The following is a 20855-nucleotide window of genomic DNA, read 5'->3' on the forward strand; positions in this document are numbered from 1 at the left end:
TTAAAGAGTAAATTCATCTGAGAATAACGAATACAATTGGGGAATAAATCCTTCGCTTCTAGTTAGTAATTTTAAGGGGAAGAAAATGACATTGTTTTCTTCTCATCTCTCCGCTATCCCGCAACGCCTGCCGTTGGCCTCAAATTCCTCCTCTCCAGTCACCTGTGAGTGCTCTCTCTCTCTCACAATGTGTATGTGTGCTGGTTTAAGGTACTCAGAGATGAAGTTGAGCAAATTTGCGAAGTGCCTGCGTCCGGAGAAGTTACAGTGACTGTACGTTGTTCTCTAAACGCATAAATTCTCATGTTCGTGATTCATAATTTTGATTTTGTTAATTTTAGCATTGAATCTTAATTCACCAATTCTCTGGATTGCCGAAGCTCTTGGTAGCAGTTCTTATCAGTACTGCTGCAATATTAGTATTACAGTTGAAATGTCGAGTCTGATGTTGCTATAATTGCTAATCCACCATTCTTGTCGTGTGGTTGTTAGGATCTGGTTCTAAATGTAAAATCAAAACCACTTAATAAGCTGCGAATCAATGCAGGGGATCTTCGAAAATGGACGTTTTGAGTTTTGAGTGGTGCATTTGTTGGTGGCAGAATTCACTTGTTATTTTACACATGCTGTTGTGGAAGTCTGTAAAATGTGTTTTGAATTATTATCTATGTGATGCTGATATAAACTATCTTCTTCATTTTTGATAAGTTGCAGCAAACTCAAAATCAGTTGGATTTTGTGTGAGGTCAAGTTTGGAAAATGAGAGCAACACTCGAGGTCATTTGGATGACTTGGCAGAGCCAATCAGGACAAAGGTCTCATACTTTTTCAGCATGTTCCTAATCTTAGCTCATTTACTGGTTTTCACTTTCCAGTCATTTGAGTTAAACTTCCTGCGTTTCTAGGAAACATTTGCGTTATAAAGTATAGGTGAATTTTTCATGTCCATTGCCATAGCTTTAATACTCAGAGCATGTTCCATGCCTTTTTAGATGATTGCAAACTGCCAACACCTTCATGTACCCCAAGGCACCATTTCATTGATTGTCATAATAAGGTTGTTAGACAGTTAGAGTTGTTGCTTCATATGAGAATGAGCAAACCCAATTAGAGGCCTTTGTTATTGGTGCTCCTCTTAAACAATAAATTATGTATTTATTCGCAGAAGTCTATGCTAAAACTTCGATTTCAAGGGTCAACGGAGCGGGTCCTTAACAATAACAGTCATGTTTTTAGCGCCTTGACATTGTGCTGATGGGTATACTATCTTCGATGAAATGATCTTAAGCATCTCTTACATAATAGTCGCAGAGTTCATTACTCATCATAGGGAAAATATTTGTTGTTTTTTTTTTTTTTATCTTTATCATTTTTTATCATTTTCAGATCTACCTATAACCTAATGCTTATACTTGTGGAAAATTCAAGTTTGTTCTACAGGGCTCTCAAGTATCAACTACAAGACGCTGGTGTCTTGCATGTATATGCTCTACAGTTGCATTGATAAACAATTCTGGTACCTCTATATTTGTGCCAGAGGCAATTGCCTTGGATGGAAAGGAAAGAGCAGTGTGCCGGAATTTTGTCAAGGCAGTGGCGCTATTTTCTGTCAGTATTAATTTTGCTTTTGTAACTTGGGTGCTTTTCGGTTGCAGGATTTCGAGTTTTTGACAATGGAAATTATATAGTTGCACTTTAAATTTAGAGTACTGTTCTTTTCCCTGGTACTTGGAGAAGCCTGTGCTCTCTCACCAGCACTAGCAACTGCAAGAACTCACAAAGCACGAGTGAGCATAGAGCTGGAAATTACTGGTTACTTTGTTATATGTCACATAGATATGGTGGTGGTTCTTGAATATTCTGCCTCAGCTGCTTTCTTTCCTTGCATTGCAAGTGAATATAAATTGCACTATACAACATGCAAAAGAAATTTGATCCTTTGTAGAGACTTCTGTTTATTATTTTCGGTGGCTTGTTTCTTGCCACATGGTAAAAGTGATTGTGTTGCTTCATTTTCATGTCTTACTGCTGTGGAGCGAGTAATGGTCTATGATATTTTTAATTAAATTCTCTTCAAGAATTGAGATTTTCGAAAGGTTACATATAGAGATATTATCCATATGGAATCCTTTTTATCTTTACTATAACCTTTCAAACAATATATGTCAAAAACTTGAGTATTTGGAAGCTGTTACTATATACGTGTTCTTTTGATATGCTTATGCATGGAATCATGATTTTTTTAACGGCAATTCTTGTATCTTACTCTCATCTGTGATTTGCTTATTTCTCTTTCAATTAGGTGATATGTGTGGTGGTACCAGAAAATGGAAAGCTCTCAACAGAAAATGCGCTATAGATGTTTATGAGTTTACAGAGTGTCCTAACTGTTATGGTACGTACTTCTCGCATCATACTCCTACAACTTTATTGGGTCCATGGATAACTTAAGTTGGTATAGTATAAATGCTTCCTAGTATGATGTCCCACTGGCTATGCAGTATACAACATTCTGATTAGAATTTAATGTGCAGGATTGAGTACTTCTTACGTATTTTAAATGATATGGAGGATTTTTTGTTTCGAATATGTCGACTGTCCTTAAAAAATAAAATGAATTTAACATTTGGGATTTTTCTGGAAATTGGTATGAAGTAGACACATAAATTTTCTACTTAAATGTCGTATATAAGCAAAAAGAATATTTTCCTTTTCCTTAAATGGAAGAACAAGAGGCTTATTATTTGAAGATCAAAAAGACTTTTAGAATCAGCAGACCTCTGAGTTTGTGGAATTATAATCTACAGATCATCTTACCACCCTTAAAAGAGTTGAAAAACCAAGTAATCTCACTTAGCATGTTGTAAAGACTACCTATTTTCTTCTCGCATTTCTTCTAGCTTGATTGGGCAGACTTATGTGGTTCCCAGCCTGAAGCATTTTAAGACATACAGAAGGTGTTAGGAAATATCTTATTCTGATTGCGACTTATGTGGTTCACAGCTTGATTGGTCTGTGTTGTCCTTGTTTGACCCCACTATGATGGCGATGGATGATAGTAAAGGTTAAGAAGTTATGCTCTATGATTAGTGTGAAGAATTGGGTACTGACGCAGAACGAAAGTTAAAAGAATGGGATTTAATCACGTCAAAACCCAAAAAAAAATTCAAGTAGATTCTCTCTCTGAAAGCTGCACGAAAACTTGGTTTTATTGAAGAAGTTATTTTTTATTTTTTTATATGATTCCTAAAGTCAAAAGTAAACCAGGAATATGAGGAAACCTAGAAAATTAGAACCAATAATCTAGAAAACAAACAAAACTACCAGGCCCTCTTATTCTTTTTACAATGGTCCAGCTGCTTCATAAAAGTGTCCGCAAGATGTTCTACATCAGGTAGAAGTGTCAAACTGGTTCTATCAGGACTGGTACCACTGCCTTGTAAACGGTTACAATCTTTTCTTTTCTTGTTTCATTCTGATGTCTAACCCATTCATGCAAAGTGTTGTGGGTTTTTTTTTTTCAGCCTATATTAATTTGTTATGGGGTTTTCATTATGAATAAGTACTTGTGCAGGCAGAGGGAAGCTTGTGTGTCCCGTTTGTTTAGGGACTGGTTTACCAAATAACAAAGGTCTTCTTAGGAGGCCAGAAGCAAAAAAATTACTTGATAAGATGTACAACGGGCGACTACTGCCAAACTCCTGAGTAAGTAATCTCCTGCATAAGCAGAGTCTCTCTTTGGAACTCTGTGCTTGTGTTTAATGCTTTGCTGACCATTTGATCAACAACTCAATTTACAGATAATTATGCTTCGGTTTCCATTGTTATACCGAGAAACGGCTTGCGATTGCAAACCACATAAGCTCGGGAGATGTATTCTTCTTGAACTCTTGCTGTTAGGGGCTTTCTGACAGATGAATTCATTGTAATGTGGGTGTTACCAGCACTGCCTCGGAGCTCACTCTGCAGGATAGGCCTGAAAGTAGCTTAAACCTTGATTTCATACATGGCTATACTTTTTTTTGCAGTTGCAGATCAGTAAGCAGGTATTAAATCAGCAACAAATTTTGTAACAAGCTAATTATCTCAACTTCGTTGGGGAAGCGAAGTTGAGATTTGAGAAGCCATCTTATAGCTTCATGCACAAAAAAACTATTGGATCCCAAGGCATGATATCTTTTGAACCATCCATTTCTGTATGAATGGTCCATAGCAAAGTTGAGTGTGCTGGTAACCAAAAGCTCTGATAGTGTGGGCGATGGATGGTACAAATTTTGTGTTTATTCTACATGTAGAGAGAGAGCTTTATATTACTCACTATATTTATAACCGAATTTCTCAGTAGCAGATGACAGACCAAAGCATTTTCGATCAGGCAGGAAAAGTTGATCTGTGTGTTCAAAAAACAGATATTGAGCATACATTGCAAGACTATGTATTGCCGCCTCGCGTGTGCAATTATTGAACTTTTGGCCTTCTGCCTCGAGAGATTAGGTTCATTGAGTTGGCTCTAATTCTAAAAACAATAAGAGAAGAGGCACTCCAAATACCTGATATTTAGAAAGCTGGTGTTATGTGCGACAACACAACACAGAAGAAAACTAGCACTAACTATTGGGCAGGCGGCTGAGAATAGAATGCTCTGGTTTGTGCTCGCATTCAAAATCAAGATGAACAAAGGCTCTTTCAACTTCTGGGAGTTTCTCTATTTTCTCTTGCAAAGTCTCTCCAATGGCATGAGCCTCTTTTAAAGGTAGATCTTCTGGAAGTTCAATATCCACCTGTTTCAAGTATTCAATGGTAACGAAATTATTAAAATAAGAAAGAGGTAATGGTATCAAAAAAATGATCCGATGCCGACTTGATGAAAATGACTAATTAGCGATTAATTAACTTGCCATTAGCCTAGGGGTTATATCGTCGATTCAGGTTTGGTGTTTGAGCCGGTGGGACGTAATTCCTTGGGGTTTCCTGAGTTTCATAGGCCAACGGCCGATGACACGGACTTGCTTCTTAGGAGGAGTTAAAAGCTCTATTTTGGGCCTCGATCCAATCTTACTCACGCATTGAAATTTGACTAAAGATTAAATTGGCGGCTCGCTGTGTGCATAGGGTGGCCATCCCAGATTTAAAACTGGCCTAAAGGTCACAAAGTGATCGTTGGGTTGGTGCCTTCCCGGTAACAAAATAATAATAATAACTAGGTGCGAGGACCATTTTAGCAAACATGCAAGAGAGAGGAATAGATTTACTGACTCAATTCTCTAAAATGAAAACAATCTCTAGTCAAACACGTCTACAAAACAAATAGATTATTCGTCCTAATTTCAGTATAATCGATGGAACTCAAACTAAGAAGGTATGCAATATCACTAACCTCTACAAAATAAAGAACACCGAAGGTGTATGCCCGGACAGTGTCAATCCGCTTGACTTCAGGGTGTCTTATAACAAGATAAGTCAATTTCTGCATTACTTCAGGGGGGGCTGACTGTCCCACTAGTGAAACTGCATCCGAAAGGAAACCATAATACATATCAGTATCACCATAAGCTCACAAGAACTGTCCTACAATCTCTCTGCTAACATACTTAAGTCCTAATGGTGACGAGTTTTCGATTGCTTTCTCATGAAAATAATTAGTCGTTTGGACTCCATGCTGTTGGTTTCTACCCTACATGTTTCATTTTGAAACCTTTATTGTAAGTATGTTCTTTCCACAGGAAGGGCTTAATTTCCCAATATAAATAAAAGAAAAAACTAAAAACTTTACAAGACACACAGCCCATTTAAAAATAGTTTTCATCAGGAAACCCGGGATCAGACAGGAAGATATATGTTCAATCTCTCAAAGTGTAAACAATTCAGAAAAGGCTTCAAGGACCAGCAATGGGTACTAATGGTAACAATAAACAAATTCAAGGACCTGTATCAAATTTGAGATCTCACAAAGCACTTCAAGAAGTACTTTATACTTTAAAATTTTAAATGAAAGCCATGTATATCATTTTCATTTTCTATTTTCCACTCCTCTTTTACCTAGAACATAAAAGACACTGACTTTTTGGAACAGAGAAAAAAGCATAGATGTAAAGTAAGAGAGCTACCTGCATTTTCCATTACAGTCCCAGACCAGTTTGTAATTGTGTAAATCGCGAGAATAATAGCACCAGCAGGATCAATCCACCAATAGGATTTATCACCGAGAACTGCTGCAATTAGTCCTACTACATTCGTTACCACGTCAAAATAGTGATCCTGGAATTGGCATTTGAAGAAGTTATGCAAAAGATCAAGATGAGCAAAATGAGAGAAGGCCAATACTTATAGAGGTTGAGCAAGAACCTTTGCATAGGCACGAACAATACTGTTTCCAGAGCTTCTGCAGTAAAACCAGAGGGCAAGCTTTACCACAGTAGCAGTAATCATAATTGAGTACAACCACACCAACTGATTTGCAGACATCTTTTCAGAAGGTTCGTCTTTTATGAGTTGCCCTACAGCCTGGATTAATATTTGAAATCCTGAAAGGAAATGGAAGGCATGATATTAATTTTTTTTTCATAAAAGGAGGCCTATGCACAAGTCGCAAAATTTTACTTATAAAACTTATCAGCTTAAATTCTCTCTAGGGTAATGCAATACTAGGGAAGATGGTGTGCATATGATGTAAGTTGCATATGCTAGTTAGTTGAATAGCAGCTATAAGAAGTATTCAACACAAAAGATTTGTCATTTTATATGTCTTCTACCATAACAAAACCGAAGCAACTTGATGCTATACAACGTGTTCGTCGATGGAATTCCAATGACTATGGTTACTACAAATAAGAACAGATAAAAATCAATGGAAAAGCAAGAAAAAGTGAGCATGGGAACTTGCCAAGTGTAGCCATGACTGCAGCAAATATAATTATACCCACAGGTTGCACTCTCAATTTTCCTATTGGATATTTATAGATATTTACGCTCTTCATTGAAAGATGTGTTAACCAAAGTATGCCACCAGCCATGAGATCAAGTAAAGAGTCCAAAGTTGATGCAGCAATTGCTATTGATCCACTCCTTACTGCAGCGTAGATCTGAAAATTTAGCACACTATTAGCTCTACAAGTGGAGCAAATTAAATGAGTTGTGCAATAATGTATTAAATGAATAGCTTTAAGGGTTCATTTAACATTCAATAGTTAGCAATATCTCCAGAAACACAACATGATTGATGTAGTTCATGGGACTAATAGTTAAAATACGCATACTAAAGTTTTACATTGATCTTGAAACAAGAAGAGAGTAAGTAACCTTCAGTGCAAGCAATACGATATTGGCGTAATTGGAAATTTTCATAGCTCTCTCAGCTTGCACTTGTTCTTCAGAATCGTTGTCCTCAATGCACCCAGATGTTACCAGGGAATCAACTTCCTCAAAGGATTTCAGAGTAGAAAATTGTTTCTCATAATACTCCTTCTCTCCTATAAAAATAACTCACACGGTTTCAAGCATGGACTGTGATGCTGCCAAATCTCTTGATGAAAATGCAGAGCTACTCAATATATTCAGATAATTTGTCAGGAATCCATCTCACAAGGAAATTTCTGATTACTTTAATTAGAAAATCAAACGGTATAAAAAACTGAAACGTTAACAAGTTACATGATTATTGATTCATTTCACACTGCAATTCCAGTATTTAAGTTAGTTCTTCCATTACAAATAACCTGAGACAAGAGTTTTAAATTTTGTTCATCCTTCCTTTCTTTTTTCCGCATTTTCTCAACAACCAAACAGCGCCTCACAAATGAAAACCAAACATAAATCTTCACATATCAAGTCCTCTGTTCGCGAATGACCATTCAAAAACACACAAACAAAGTATTATTTAGAACTTAACATGAAGAGATATTACCTCCGCTAAGGCCCTTAGCTTTGGAGATGTTGGAATGATAAGGAGCTTCGACATCGAGATACGATCGAACCTTATCAGGCAATCGCGAAACAAACTCGTTCCTAAGGAAGTTCACCGAGTTACACGGACTCAGTTCCCCCGCTAGATTTCCGTCCTTACGACTCGCCTTTGGTAGACTCCCATTCGCCGCCAGCAATGGCGAGTTCAAGCCAGGATCCGAATTCCCTTCCATTCCAATGCGAACCACGACCTGCCTACTCCGTATTTGGATTGCTGTGGATCTCTCTCCGTCGATAAGACATTTATAACCGCAACTAACTCAAATGTCTACAAACAAAACGACGATAATTCTTGCGTTTTACTAGGCTGTCTTGTTTCGACCGTACCCAGCACGACAGTCGACAGGTGTCATGTCATGTCATGTGGCCTGCGATTTTTGTATATGTTGACTTTTCAAATAACTAAATTTTATTTTATAAATGGTGACGTTTGTTTTCATATTCATTTTAATTTTAAATAAGTATTCTTAAGGAAAAAAAATAAGTAGTGCACCAATCTTTGATTTTGTATATATACGTATATATTTACCATATGTGAATGTGATTAAATATAAAACTTGAATTTACATACAGGCACGACTATATATAGAAGATTATCATTTTTAGAATATAAAATTCAATAGTGTCCCTTCTTTGTTATGATTATATATATCTAATACCTTCTATGTCTAGGCTAATTTTATTAATTGGCGTAATATTTAATCCAATTTAAATACTTGCCTCTCATTCAATCAAATAAATAAAATTATTGTTGGGTTGAGACATTTCAAGTCATTTATACCATGTTCTAACACTCCTGGTACATTTGGATTAGACAATCTAATGAACGTACAACACGTGAAAATTCAAAACTTGTTAAACATATGGTTAACTTGTCAATGGATACCTAATATGCGTGTATGCCAACAACCCTTCGGACGAGGTGGTTAAGATATATATTCTGATTTGGTGGTATCTAAGTTCGAACCCCCACTCCCATTTACCTACCAAACAAAATGGTACCCAATATATGGGGTAATTCAAAGTTTGTTAAACGTGTGGTCCAACTTCAATCATGCCCAATACGTGAAAAAAAGAAGAAGAAGAAGAGTTTTATAAATTATAGAAGCTAAAGTTACATCTTCTTCCAATACCATCATATAATTGACTATTGTGTCATTCAATTCAATCAAAAAAATTAAAACTTATTAGGTTAGGACATTTTACATTTATAATATATCCTTACTGTCACCGGACATAAATGCATATTCTACCTCCACAAAAATCCAAGGTGGATCACAGAAAGATCTTCATGATGATGCGATGAGATATTTGAATTATTACACAATTTAATAGTGACTTAACAAGGACGTTAGCATATCAAAATCCTTTATTTTTTTTGATGTGATCATTGGGGACCACCACAAGACCCGATCATTTAAGCTGAGCTTTATAATATAAACCCCATGGAAAAAGTTCAACTACCTGCCGAACCTCTAGACAAATCACTTATCATATCAACATCCATTTATTTATTTATAGTACAAACGAATTAACCATCGAAGAAAAGATAAGACACGTTACATATTTATCGTGTTACCATTAATAAACCACTAATTCATCATTAGATTAATTATTGTCCTCAGACTCAGTGCATGACAATGTATGTGTTTAGCAGTGTGTTTACACTGTGTTTAGTTGCACCTCACCTTACAGCACAACACCACGGTTTTTTGTGACACGTCAAACTCTTTTACAGCGGAACTCACCTCACAGCACCACAACTTTTTACCTCACAGCACCTCACCTCACTTCACTTCACAGCACTCTCAAACGCTTATAATATATGTTGAATTGTACCACGTAATCAAATTAAGTCAATTATTTATTTTAGATTAATATACAATGTAAACGTCAAGTGATTTTATATTAATATTATTAGTCATTTAATAAAATCATAATTTAGATATGTCAAACGCACTGCACAGCACTGCACCACAATTTTAAAAGTGATGCGTCAAACAGCTGTTGCATTCTAACTCATCTCACAGCATCATAATTTTATAACTCACAGCACTACACAACACTTTATAGCAGTTGAGAGCACTCTCCAACAACACCATTAATGAGACATGAAGGCTCGCTGGCCTACACACAGTGGCGGACCCACTGCATAGTCACTGGGGGCACGGGCCCCCAGTCAGTTAAAATTTTTTTCACTAAATATACCCTACATTCTTAACAATTTGACACTAAGGCCCCCAACAAAAAAATAAAAGGCCCCCATTACACACACTTAACCCACTAACTAAGACCCAACCCAACTCTCATTCACACACTTAGCCCATTAACTAAGACCCAACCCTCATTCAACCCAAATAGAAAAATCCCAAAAATCAAAACTCTCATTCTCAATTGTTAGTGTCTACAAAGAAGCATATTTCGTATCCTTTGGTGTATCGACTTCTGAAGTTAGCATGGGTTTTGCCTATAACAATAGCAAGTGTTGAAAGATGCTTTTCGGGAATGAACATTGTCAAGACAGATTTGCGCAACCGGATCAGTGATCAATTTATGAATGACTGTCTAATATGTTACATAGAAAAGGAGTTGCTCGGAACTATTACTAATGATGTTCTAATATCGCACTTTCAAAATATGAAAACTCGTAGAGAACAATTATAATAAATTATAATGTAGTTTCTTATGTGTTTAAAATATTATTAATGTGTTTTTATATTTATCGTTTATATTTGTAAGTCGATTACATAAAGAACGCAAAAAAAAATTCCGGGGGCGCTGCCCCCGGACCCCCGGGTCATTTTTGTGCCCCCGGTAACTTCAATTCCTGGGTCCGCCACTGCCTACACACCACGTGTTGAAGGTATGGAACCATGCAAAGGTGACAGAACATTACGTTCTTTTCCTTGTCTAGTGATAGATTAATTGTCTCGTATTATATTATTATAAACAGTATATATAATAGAAAGGGATGGGTGTGGCTGGAATAATACCACTTATCACAGCCATTACATCTTCATTGATTGCACTTAATTACATTATCAATCAAGTGCTGTCAACCGCTATGATGGGTGGAATTCATTGGAATCATTCCAGCCCCTCCCATGCCATAATAGAACAGATTGATGGAATTCAAAGCTTGCATAAATATTCAATCTCTTTGTGGGATTAATTGCAGGAAATATCAATGAGTTTTTGCTATTAAAAGTGTAAGATTTATATATAACATGCAATTCAGGTGGACTTTCACTAAAACAGGTTATTAAATAGATGGGGGGAAGTTTGAAGGATTTTGTTTGATTTGTAATTAAAGTAACTAGGTTGGTTAATATACAATCGAATCCCCTAAAAACTGGTGATCAAAGTAATTGGAATTCTTATTTTAGACTAAAGAGTTGAAATTTACTTAATTGTTGCTGTGATGTAATGTCTGTAAAGTATAATATACCCCAATTAATACACAAATATATTGTACCTTCATTTGAATCATGTATGTTGATGGGAGTTCGGGGACCCTGTAGTAGATTGTACTGGACCGCACTAGATGATTTTAAGGCTTAAATAATTTTAATCCGTTATAAAAAAAAATAGTAAATGTAAAGCATTGTGTGTATAGATTATCATGATTTTTTTTAAGGTAAAAAAAATAAATTCATTGACAACTAATAACAAGTCAAATAGGTACTTGAACTAACGGTAGAAATGTTTCATATTTATATCAATCATTGCTCAACGAATTTAGTTTGTTTTTTTCTCTTAAAAAAATATGATGATGATCTAAACACTAAAAGCATTATATTGATTATTTTAAGCATTTTTAGAAAAGCACTGATTGGAGAGATCCAGTGCTCCAATGGATCTAATGCTGGCTCCCGATATAGTTAAAGGGAGTGATTATTTTATTGTTTTTTATAAGGCAAAAGGGCGCTCAAGGACAATTAGTATATATAGCAACCCTCCTCATTGATTGTGATCATAAGAGAGTACTGAGTACCCACTTGTTGCCGAATATTCGATTTAAATCATATATATATAATATCTTATGGCAAACCCAACACATTATGTGGAGGGGGGGCTCAAAATTCAATATGATCATGGAGAGGTTACGACACACAAGACTTGAATTTGTGACAACTATTTAATAAAATAAGATGTCCCTTGTTGGTTTGTTGACTTTCTGTTAATGCAGTTTAGTTTATGCATATGTATGTATCTATATGTCTATATAACAATATAAATATATGTATTCAAAAGGAGGATGATGATGATGATGATGATGATGATGATGATGATGATGTAAGGTTGGAGAAATATTTCCCCAAATATTGTTACTATTATTATTGTTAATTCATTCATTTATTACAAACCAACCACCAGAAAGCTCTTCTTTCATTTTAAAAAAAGCATGTGTTATGCAAGAGGCCTTCTCCAGGCCGGTCTTCAATGGAGAGTTGGTCAAGGTTTTAATATCCGTATATGGAAAGACAAGTGGACTTCTAGAACCTCTTAGTTTTAAAGAAGATTTTGGAGCCAGGGGACTTTCTAGAAATTCTACAGTTAGTTTGTTTTTTGACTCTCAATTGGGGTGGTGGAACCATCGGTTCATTAAAGAATTGTTTAACGAAGAGGAGTCCAACTTGATTCTTCAGCAGCAGGTTTGTTTTAGAGGGGGAGAGGATGAGTTGTTTTGGAATGGGACAGAAAAGGGTTTTTATTCAATTAGAAGCGGTTATCACCGTGCGTTGAAAATTTACTATAGAAACAAAGCGAGTTCCTCTTCCAGCACTCCTCCGGCTGACTTTTGGGCAAAGATTTGGAAACTCCAAAATCCCCCTTTACAAAATCCTTCTTATGGAGAGCTTCGCATGACATTCTCCCTACATACTCGAACTTGCATCATAGAAGGATTTTATCTTCAGTGAATTGTCCCTTGTGCCATCAATGTTCTAAAACAGTATTGCATGCCTTGTTTCTTTGTCCCCATGTGGTTGAGGCATTTGCTGCTAGTTCTAAAAGCTTTCATAAACTTCCTTTGATGGTGAATTCTTTTTCGAAAGTGTGAGGTGTTTTCTCAGTAAAGTTTGACCAATCTGGTTTGGGTGTGTTGATAGTGTTGCTTCGATCGATTTGGCATCAGCGCAATGCTCTTATTCATGAAGGTAAGTCTCTTCCTCCTTTCCAAATTTTCAATGTAGCCAATAATTCCATTAAGCTTTTTAGGCCTGTTCATCCAGAGGAGAGACCTCTCCATTCCTCTGAGGTGCCTCTATTGAGCTCCTGTTGGTGCATCCCTAGTGAGGGATTTGTAAAGATTAATTTTGATGCTGGTTTTTTTGTGGAGCGCCATGTCTCAGGTTTTGGAAGTGTTTTTTGAAATGATCAAAGCTTGCCTTTGGCTGCCCTTGTTGACTGGCATCTGGTGGCTCTTTCTCAGAATTTGACTGAAGCTTACTCTACTTTATCAGCTCTTTATTTGGCCAAATATCTAGATTTGCAAGCTATTCATTTGGAAGGTGATTCTTTAAATGTTATTAATGCTATTGTGAATGGTTTAGTGGATGAAAACTTCTCAGATTGGGGTGGTATTGTTTCCGAGAAAGTTAGTACTACAGAGTTTCTCTTCTTGGGAAGCTTCTTTTGTTTGTCGGGATTTAAATGAGGTGGCTCACTGTCTTGCGAAGAGGGTAGTCAATTCTTGTTCTACTTATGTGTGACATGGCGAAGTTCCGCCAGAATTGGTTTGCAAGGTGGAGAGAGATTGTGCTTTGGGAGACAGGGGAAACTCTTTTATTTCTTGATTAGGATGGTGTTGTTTGTTGTATAGTTTTGTGCTTTTGCTTCTTTTCTTGGCCTGGCTTCAGTGCTTCCTTCGTCTCCTACGGGAACAGAAGTTGTTCTTGTGATGTGATTCGACTTTTGTTGCTTTCAGGTCTTCGACTTTTTGAAGAAAAAAAAAAAACACCAGAAAGCTACTTGCCTGACAAGTCACCATTACCTATTCATTGGTTTAAATCATTGATATTCAATAATATGTTACATTTAGGGCGCGTTTGGTACAACTTTTTTACCAGCATTTGTACTACTTGTTAATATAAATGTTAATTGTCATCCAAACAACATTTTAAGTGCACATAATTCAAGGGATTTTTGAGAACAATTTATACTATTTTTCAAACAAATGCTACTAAATTGAAGCATTTTCAGAGCATTGGGATGGTGATTGTCTATTTCATCCCCAGTAAAAAGTTTTATTCCTGTTATGCCCATAGGAATAGTTTTATTAAAATACTTCTCATTTGATAAATTAATTAATAAATAAATTAACTGTTATTAAAACTTTAACTAACTAATTACTTCATAATAAATTAAGTATATTTAACTTTTATTTCATTATATTAAAATTAAGTAACTTTAAATTAACAGTTATTTAATTTTTTTTTGATTATATTAAATTTATAATTAATTTTATGTTTGGATACGGTTATATTTCTCTATTATAACTAAAATGTATAATATCCCTGCACGTAATTTATCACAATATGCTACACAAAATAAATGTTATCGGCAAAATTTTAACCAAACACTACAAAACATTCAGACAACATATCTGTTGCTAAAATTGTTTAGCATTTATGCTACCACCATTTCTGCTAGCATATCTATTATTTTCAAAAAGTTTTATCAAACTAGGTCTTAATGAAACAACCCTACAGCTAAAAACAAAATTTATATTAGTCACTTTTGTAAGGCTTTGCTTTCCCTCTTAACATGCTTATTTTGGTCTTTGCTCCAACCCATTGGGAGAAATCGACCCATTGGGCCCAATCATGGGCTAGACCGTTAGTGGATTTATGAATCTTGGTTACAGCCCAACAACTCATCTTGCTCAGACCTTGCTCTATGCTGAAAGTCGTGAGTTTCTTCCGTAGGATTATGGCAATATGCAATTTTCTACCAGGATATATAGAGAATTATATCCAGCCATACCTCAAGAGGGAGCATCGAAAAAAAAACAGATATATCAATAGGCCATTTTGACTGTAACCGTGCAGCTCTCACATAACAACATCCAGTAGTCAAATGGTGTAGAGATCCTGTTGGAGCACTACATATGAGATCCCATTCAGGAAGAGCTAGAATTCTAACCTTGTGTCAGAACCTACGGACCAATGAACGCCTCAGGTAGACGGCGTAGGGCTCCCAAAAGATAACGGAGGTGTGCAAAAGTTCCCTTGGATCGGACGGAGATTGGTCCTTGAGTGTGAAACCCCCACTCACTTTATTTATTTAGTTCAAAAAACATTAATCAGGGATGGAAGACAGCATTATCATGACAGTAACTTTCAAGAACTAGACAAAGAAGAATGTGAAGAACTTCACCGAGTTAGAAACAAACCACTGTGAGTACAGCTCCAATAGAAAAATATCAAGTGACATGATCAGTTTGTCGAAATTCCGATCGATAGGACTTTGTTATTCCTATTAACAACTACGAAGTGCCATTGTCCGGTCCATAAATATCTTTTGCCCTGATCTCAAAGTACACTTATAAATGATAAGAATCGCAAAACAATTACAGCTACTCATTTACAAAAAGACTTTCTGGCTCTTTGTTTCTTCACTACAAAAGTGTCCTAAAAAGTTCAAACCATTGTTCCAGCTATATCTCACTGTTCTCTCCAGATTCTTCCAGCCACTTTCAGCTTCAGCCCCTGTTGATCATTTCCCGAAAAGAAGCATGCCAAGTTCCTTTGAATGATCAATCCATCCTGACTGTCTCGAACTTTCTTATGGCTATCGCGAATGCTTCTGGGAATTCCTTGCCATGTAAGTTTCCTGCCATTCCCACCAACTTCCAGACTGTATGTAAATTGCCTAGCCTCATCTTCATCACCCATGAATCGGAGAAAGGCCATGTAAACCGGTGCCATTCCTATCTGAAAAGCCTCAAAGTGCAAGCAAAATTGTCGGCCAAAACAGTTAAATACCTGAACCAGATAAATAGGTAATAGAAATTTAGATGGTTTTCCATGGGCTTGATAATTTTACGAACCTACAATAATGGTTAGGGTGTCCATCAATGAAATCAGAAGAGAAAATCTCATTTCAACACACTCAACAAAATTAGACTCAATTCGGTCACTGAAATCAAAGTTCTGTTCTAAGCTGCGAATTCCATGGATTTTAAGAACCAGGTTGTTTGACGAAAAAGCTCAAATAAATTTTTGCAAAGACTTTCAAAGCAACTTAAACTGGTTTCTGTTCCATTTGGAAAAACGAATGCTACTCTCGATATTCAAGCTTTTTATATCACTGACGAAGAATTCAGCCACATGAGAACCCGATGCAAATAATTGTGAAAAGAACATTCTGCAGCAGGGAAACATAGAGGGATCTTACTGTCAACATCCATGTAGCATTTTCAACTTCATGCGGATTGCATTTGACATATCGGTGATTGAAAGTAGAGCCATCGTGCAAGTCAACCTTGTGATCCTCCTTGAGATGCATGATGAGGAATGGAATGTCACCGGTGACAGAACACTCAGCTCCAGCATAGGGGCAGCAGTACGGACGATATTTACAGATCTTTTCATGTCTGAGCTTGCAGTGGTATGGGAAGATATCCTGGCAACCCAAATTTTGGTATCGGCATGGGAGTTCCAAAGATGCTGCAACCTTTTCAAGCGCCAAGCACCTTATGTTTCCAAGCTCTTGGCGACAAGTTGGACAAGAGTTGCGTACTCTAGCCTTGCACTTTGAACACAAAGTATGGCCATTGGAACACTGCAGTAGAAATTATAAAAGAAGATGAGATCATTATTAAGATAAGATGTTAGATTTCTGTAAATTGCTATGCCAAACGAATGTATGGCTGTGTCTGTCAGACCCTCCTTATAAATAACATACCTGAAAAATTGGAGGATACATTAAACTTATGCAAACAGGACACTCAAGTAGCTCATGAACATCGTTATTTGAAGACATTCCGAGATTTCCATTGGATTGACTGGAAGTCTTGCTTGAGGGAGAGGCTCTTTGTTCTGCATTTGATGTCATACCATAGTCTGAAAATAAAATGGGGGATTCTATTACTTCCTTGTAGACTATGCCTCCAGGAGCCATAATTTGTTGTGTCAAATGTTGTCAAATGTCAGTATTCCTCCACTTTTCTCCCGTCTACAAATTGGAATTTGTTCTTATGATCTCTCAAATGGTGTCGTTTGCATTGTCCTTCGTCTGCATTACCCATTAAAGCATACAAAAATGAAAAATTCAGTTTTTTCGGAACCATTCTATTTCACATGAATAGACTAAATAACATGTATCAAATCGCTTTGTTAACATACATGAGCATACAACAAATGAGTAATATTAGCTCAGCTAAGTCTTGTGATCTATCTTTACAATTCCCTCATTCATCAGGTGTTTAAAAAGAGAGAAACAAAGATGGCAAAACCAATGAAGCTTTTGGTCTTTCTACATGTTCCAACAATAAAAAGTACCATTTCAGCGCAGATATTAATCTAATCTCACAAAAGTGAATTCCAAAAAATTAACAGTGTCACTACAATAACAATTTCAACATGAAGACTCCATGCCTGTAATCATCTGGCTTTCTCAGCAATTTGTCATAACAAGTTTACATTCTCAAACAAGTTGCAGGATATCAGAACCAACCCAGATCATAACTGACCCCAGAATATATCTCAAACCTAAAACCAGCAAAAGCACGAATACAATCAATCCTACCTTAAGCATAAAAAATGATAAAATATTCAAAATTCGAACTAATCATCAACAACGAATGACCGACACCAAGAACAAAATAGAGCAGAAATGACCAAAACGGAAAAACCTGCATACCCAGATGAGAACTTGACCCCACAAGCTTGATCAACAGTTAACGGAGAACTAACCATTAACACCCAGATGAGAATTACCGAGACGAAAAGCTTGAACGTTCAATCAATCCAATAGTTGAATATTTTCTTACATTGCGTATCTTAGCTTGATTTGGAACAAATACTGAATACAAGAGGTCAGAGATTTAGAGAAAGAAAATATCAGTTGGATTTTGTGTTGTCTTTTACTCTTTAATGGTAAAAATGGTGACTTCGTGTTAGCTTTTCATGCTTCGAGTTTCGGATCATGAAAGGTGACATTTCCATCACGCAATGTTTTAAAATTCAATTTTGATGATTTGATATCGGGACCTTGAACTGTTAAGGTTGAACTTTCGAAAACAGAGTTGATGTGGTGGAGATCAGGTGAATGAGAGTGTATAGAGTAAGGGACGTGTTCACTCCTAATTGGTGCTTTGAAGTGGAGTCAAAAACGTTTGGGTTTTGACTGTCCTTTGCTTTTCAGCTCATGTGAGATTGGGTGTACCGGATTATTACTTTCGATAATTTTATTTTTTTTTTGTCAGATTACTTTCGATAATTAATACTTCTAGGATGCGTGTTATCTCAAACCAGAATCCAAGGAGTACAACAAAATACAAATGGCCAGTTAGAGAATTTAGGAATTTTCAATTTTAGTAATAAATCAAATTTAGTGTACTTGGGCTCAATGGGCCGAAGATATGTCGGGGCCGGGCTGAAGCTATGAAATATGGGCTTGTTCCGAAGTGGGCCAATTGGGAATCAATGAGGTGGGGAGGGGATAAACTGGGCCATAATAGGACCTCTTGGGCCACGAGAGGGAGTAATGGCCATAATGCAAGCCCGGAGATCAAGGACTTTTCAGTTTTCACTAAACAAAGCCCAGCCTGGGCTAGAGACCCATAGCCCCGAGCATTGATGTAAATACGTCGAACGGTGAAGATGCAGTCAAAGTACTTTGGTCAAATTAATGTAACAAAATATTCACATGAACTTGCAAGTTGCAACCCAATTAACTAATTGAGAGATAGTCTGATGGTAAATTCCTCTTGGGTCAAATCATATGGACTCGAAAAATTTTGAGTTCGATTTACTGGCAGAATTACTCTTGTAGTCACGTGTTAAGTTTTGTCCTAACTTATCATATCTTAGGGTGAGAAATTAATTTATGTGCGCGCGGATCTGATCTTAATTTAGATTCATATAAGATGTTTAAAAGACAAATTTGTATGATATCGTTATCGTTAAAAAAAAAAGGAAAGTATTTTTGTGAGATTAGGATGTGGCTTGCTTTTTGGTTTCTCTAATTTAAAGTCTAAACGCCATCCACAATCAACCCCAGCTCAGCTTAGCACCAACCAATGTCTTTGATGTGCACCCAATGCACATCGTTTTCCTCGTGAATTATAGTTATTGTTTCAAATAACATGGTCAAATTTGTGAGTTCCAATGCCTTTATTTAAGGTAATTGATGTCCATAATCAACTCCAACATTAAAAAGTAAAAAAAAAAAATCAATATTTTGTTTAGTAGAGGTGGTGGGTGCACATGAATCTTGCTTATAGATTATGCTTTCTTGAAAGAAACCATGATCCTTCTTCAGTTACATATGGATATGGTTATGGGTCTTGGAGACTTCAATTGCTTGCGTGTAGTCAATAATCAACGTCCCTGCGTACCCCACAAGTCAAAGAAGCCGCTACGTCGATACATGCATACATATATATATAGCACAAGAACTCAAGAAGAATTATAAGATCCCTCAATCATCAAAAACCCGCTTTACTAACCTTGTGAGAGAACTATATATAGGAATTATGGCATTAATGGAGAGTTGTTTGGAAGAGATTTTGATGAAGGTGGCCTTATTTGTGCTTGTTCAAGCTCTAGTTTATGTGATTTTATCAAAGTCATCAAACATCTTCTCCAAGAACAAGACGATCAGGTCTTTCAGCTTTAAGCCGCCCCGTTCTATCAGCATTCGACGAATCCTGGCCGCGGTCTCCGACTTGCCTGCAGGAGATGAGCCATCTCCATCGTCTAGAGGCTTGAAGCGATCATCAACACAAGAATATTCTCCCTTCATTGATGATTATGAATCTTGAAACTTACATGTATTTGAATTGATAGGAGTATGTATACATGCATGTTTCAATGTTTATATTTTTGTATTTACAGTTCTTTTGTGTGACATAAATTGCTTTGATTAATATTCTTAGATATATTAATATGATGCTATTGCTCAATAGCTTCATTTTTTTTTTTTACCTTAAAAAGAACTCTCTTGATTGAGAGAGTATATGTTTACTTATACATTGTATGACTTATATTTAACCGATGTGCGATACAAGTCTTAATACTCTTTGCACTTATGAATTCGGTTATGCGAGACCTAATAACTGAAAATACATAGAGGTATTTTAGGATTGGGTATTCGCTCTTATACCAAATTATAAATCAAATATTCTTGAAAGTATTGCATAAATCCAACCCAAATATATAATTTTAAGAGGTATTGTGCGCTCTGAGTTTAAGACTCACACGGTTTTATCTTTTAAAAACCTTTATGGTTAGGATTGATTGGATCAAATCTAAAAAATATATATGATGATATTGCTCATGTTAACTAATTATATCTTATCAAGCTACACTTCATTTGGTGTATAAGTGGATAAGAGCAAAATTTGTGCTTATGTTTCAGTAATTTTTAGATAAATTAAACAGAAAATTATATTAAATTCGAATCCCCCAATCACAAATAAAAAATCTAACAAGAAGTTGGTAATTTAATTTGTCTATTTCAAAGAAGTTGGTTCCATTAATAATTAATATAAAGAAAATAATCTTTTTGTTATAATATAAACTACACTGTCATTATTGACATAAGTAACATTAGAATCACATTAAATTCGAATCCCCCAATCACCCATTAAAAATCCAACAAGAATGTGTTGCTTTTGTTGGTAATTTAATTTGTCTTTTTCAAAGGAGTTGGTTCCATTAATA

General features: G+C 36.1%; 3 protein-coding genes and 1 pseudogene across 4 annotated transcripts; 2 read left to right on the forward strand and 2 right to left on the reverse strand.

The window, feature by feature from the left end:
* The first annotated feature begins 57 nt into the window (after positions 1-57).
* LOC119980082 lies at positions 58-4346 on the forward strand (annotated as a pseudogene).
* A 3-nt stretch (positions 4347-4349) lies between these two features.
* On the reverse strand, positions 4350-8189 carry LOC119980081 (metal tolerance protein 4-like). Its single transcript, XM_038822739.1, has 7 exons — positions 7904-8189; positions 7300-7469; positions 6884-7082; positions 6346-6524; positions 6108-6258; positions 5378-5508; positions 4350-4781 (listed from the first exon to the last, which is right to left on the reverse strand). Exons 1-7 carry the CDS (start codon positions 8133-8135, stop codon positions 4608-4610), a joined length of 1236 nt encoding a protein of 411 aa, XP_038678667.1. The 5' UTR covers positions 8136-8189; the 3' UTR covers positions 4350-4607.
* Positions 8190-15337: 7148 nt separating this feature from the next.
* On the reverse strand, positions 15338-18153 carry LOC120015892 (E3 ubiquitin-protein ligase SINAT2-like). 2 transcript variants are annotated; one of them, XM_038868389.1, is made up of 4 exons: positions 17883-18153; positions 16873-17202; positions 16363-16749; positions 15338-15950 (listed from the first exon to the last, which is right to left on the reverse strand). In XM_038868389.1, the coding sequence occupies exons 2-4, from the start codon at positions 17086-17088 to the stop codon at positions 15630-15632; spliced, it is 924 nt and encodes a 307-aa protein (XP_038724317.1). In that variant the 5' UTR covers positions 17089-17202; positions 17883-18153; the 3' UTR covers positions 15338-15629. The 2 variants fall into 2 exon arrangements, with proteins under 2 accessions (XP_038724317.1, XP_038724315.1); XM_038868387.1 differs by having other exon boundaries at positions 17830-18153.
* A 1463-nt stretch (positions 18154-19616) lies between these two features.
* Positions 19617-20199, forward strand: LOC119979945. Its single transcript, XM_038822565.1, has one exon. It carries the CDS (start codon positions 19667-19669, stop codon positions 19952-19954), a length of 288 nt encoding a protein of 95 aa, XP_038678493.1. The 5' UTR covers positions 19617-19666; the 3' UTR covers positions 19955-20199.
* Positions 20200-20855: the final 656 nt, after the last annotated feature.

This window comes from Tripterygium wilfordii, chromosome 15 (assembly GCF_013401445.1).
Source record: "Tripterygium wilfordii isolate XIE 37 chromosome 15, ASM1340144v1, whole genome shotgun sequence".
NCBI classification, from domain to species: Eukaryota; Viridiplantae; Streptophyta; class Magnoliopsida; order Celastrales; family Celastraceae; genus Tripterygium; species Tripterygium wilfordii.

Coding starts and splice junctions, on each gene's coding strand:
- LOC119980081 (XM_038822739.1), bottom strand. CDS start 8,135: ATGGAAGGGAATTCGGATCCTGGCTTGAACTCGCCATTGCTGGCGGCG. Junction 6,525..6,883: donor TGCAGTCATGGCTACACTTG/GCAAGTTCCCAT, acceptor ATTTCCTTTCAG/GATTTCAAATATTAATCCAG. Junction 6,259..6,345: donor TTGTTCGTGCCTATGCAAAG/GTTCTTGCTCAA, acceptor TGCCAATTCCAG/GATCACTATTTTGACGTGGT.
- LOC120015892 (XM_038868389.1), bottom strand. CDS start 17,088: ATGGCTCCTGGAGGCATAGTCTACAAGGAAGTAATAGAATCCCCCATT. Junction 16,750..16,872: donor TGTATCCTCCAATTTTTCAG/GTATGTTATTTA, acceptor TTTCTACTGCAG/TGTTCCAATGGCCATACTTT. Junction 15,951..16,362: donor ATGCTACATGGATGTTGACA/GTAAGATCCCTC, acceptor TATCTGGTTCAG/GTATTTAACTGTTTTGGCCG.
- LOC119979945 (XM_038822565.1), top strand. CDS start 19,667: ATGGCATTAATGGAGAGTTGTTTGGAAGAGATTTTGATGAAGGTGGCC.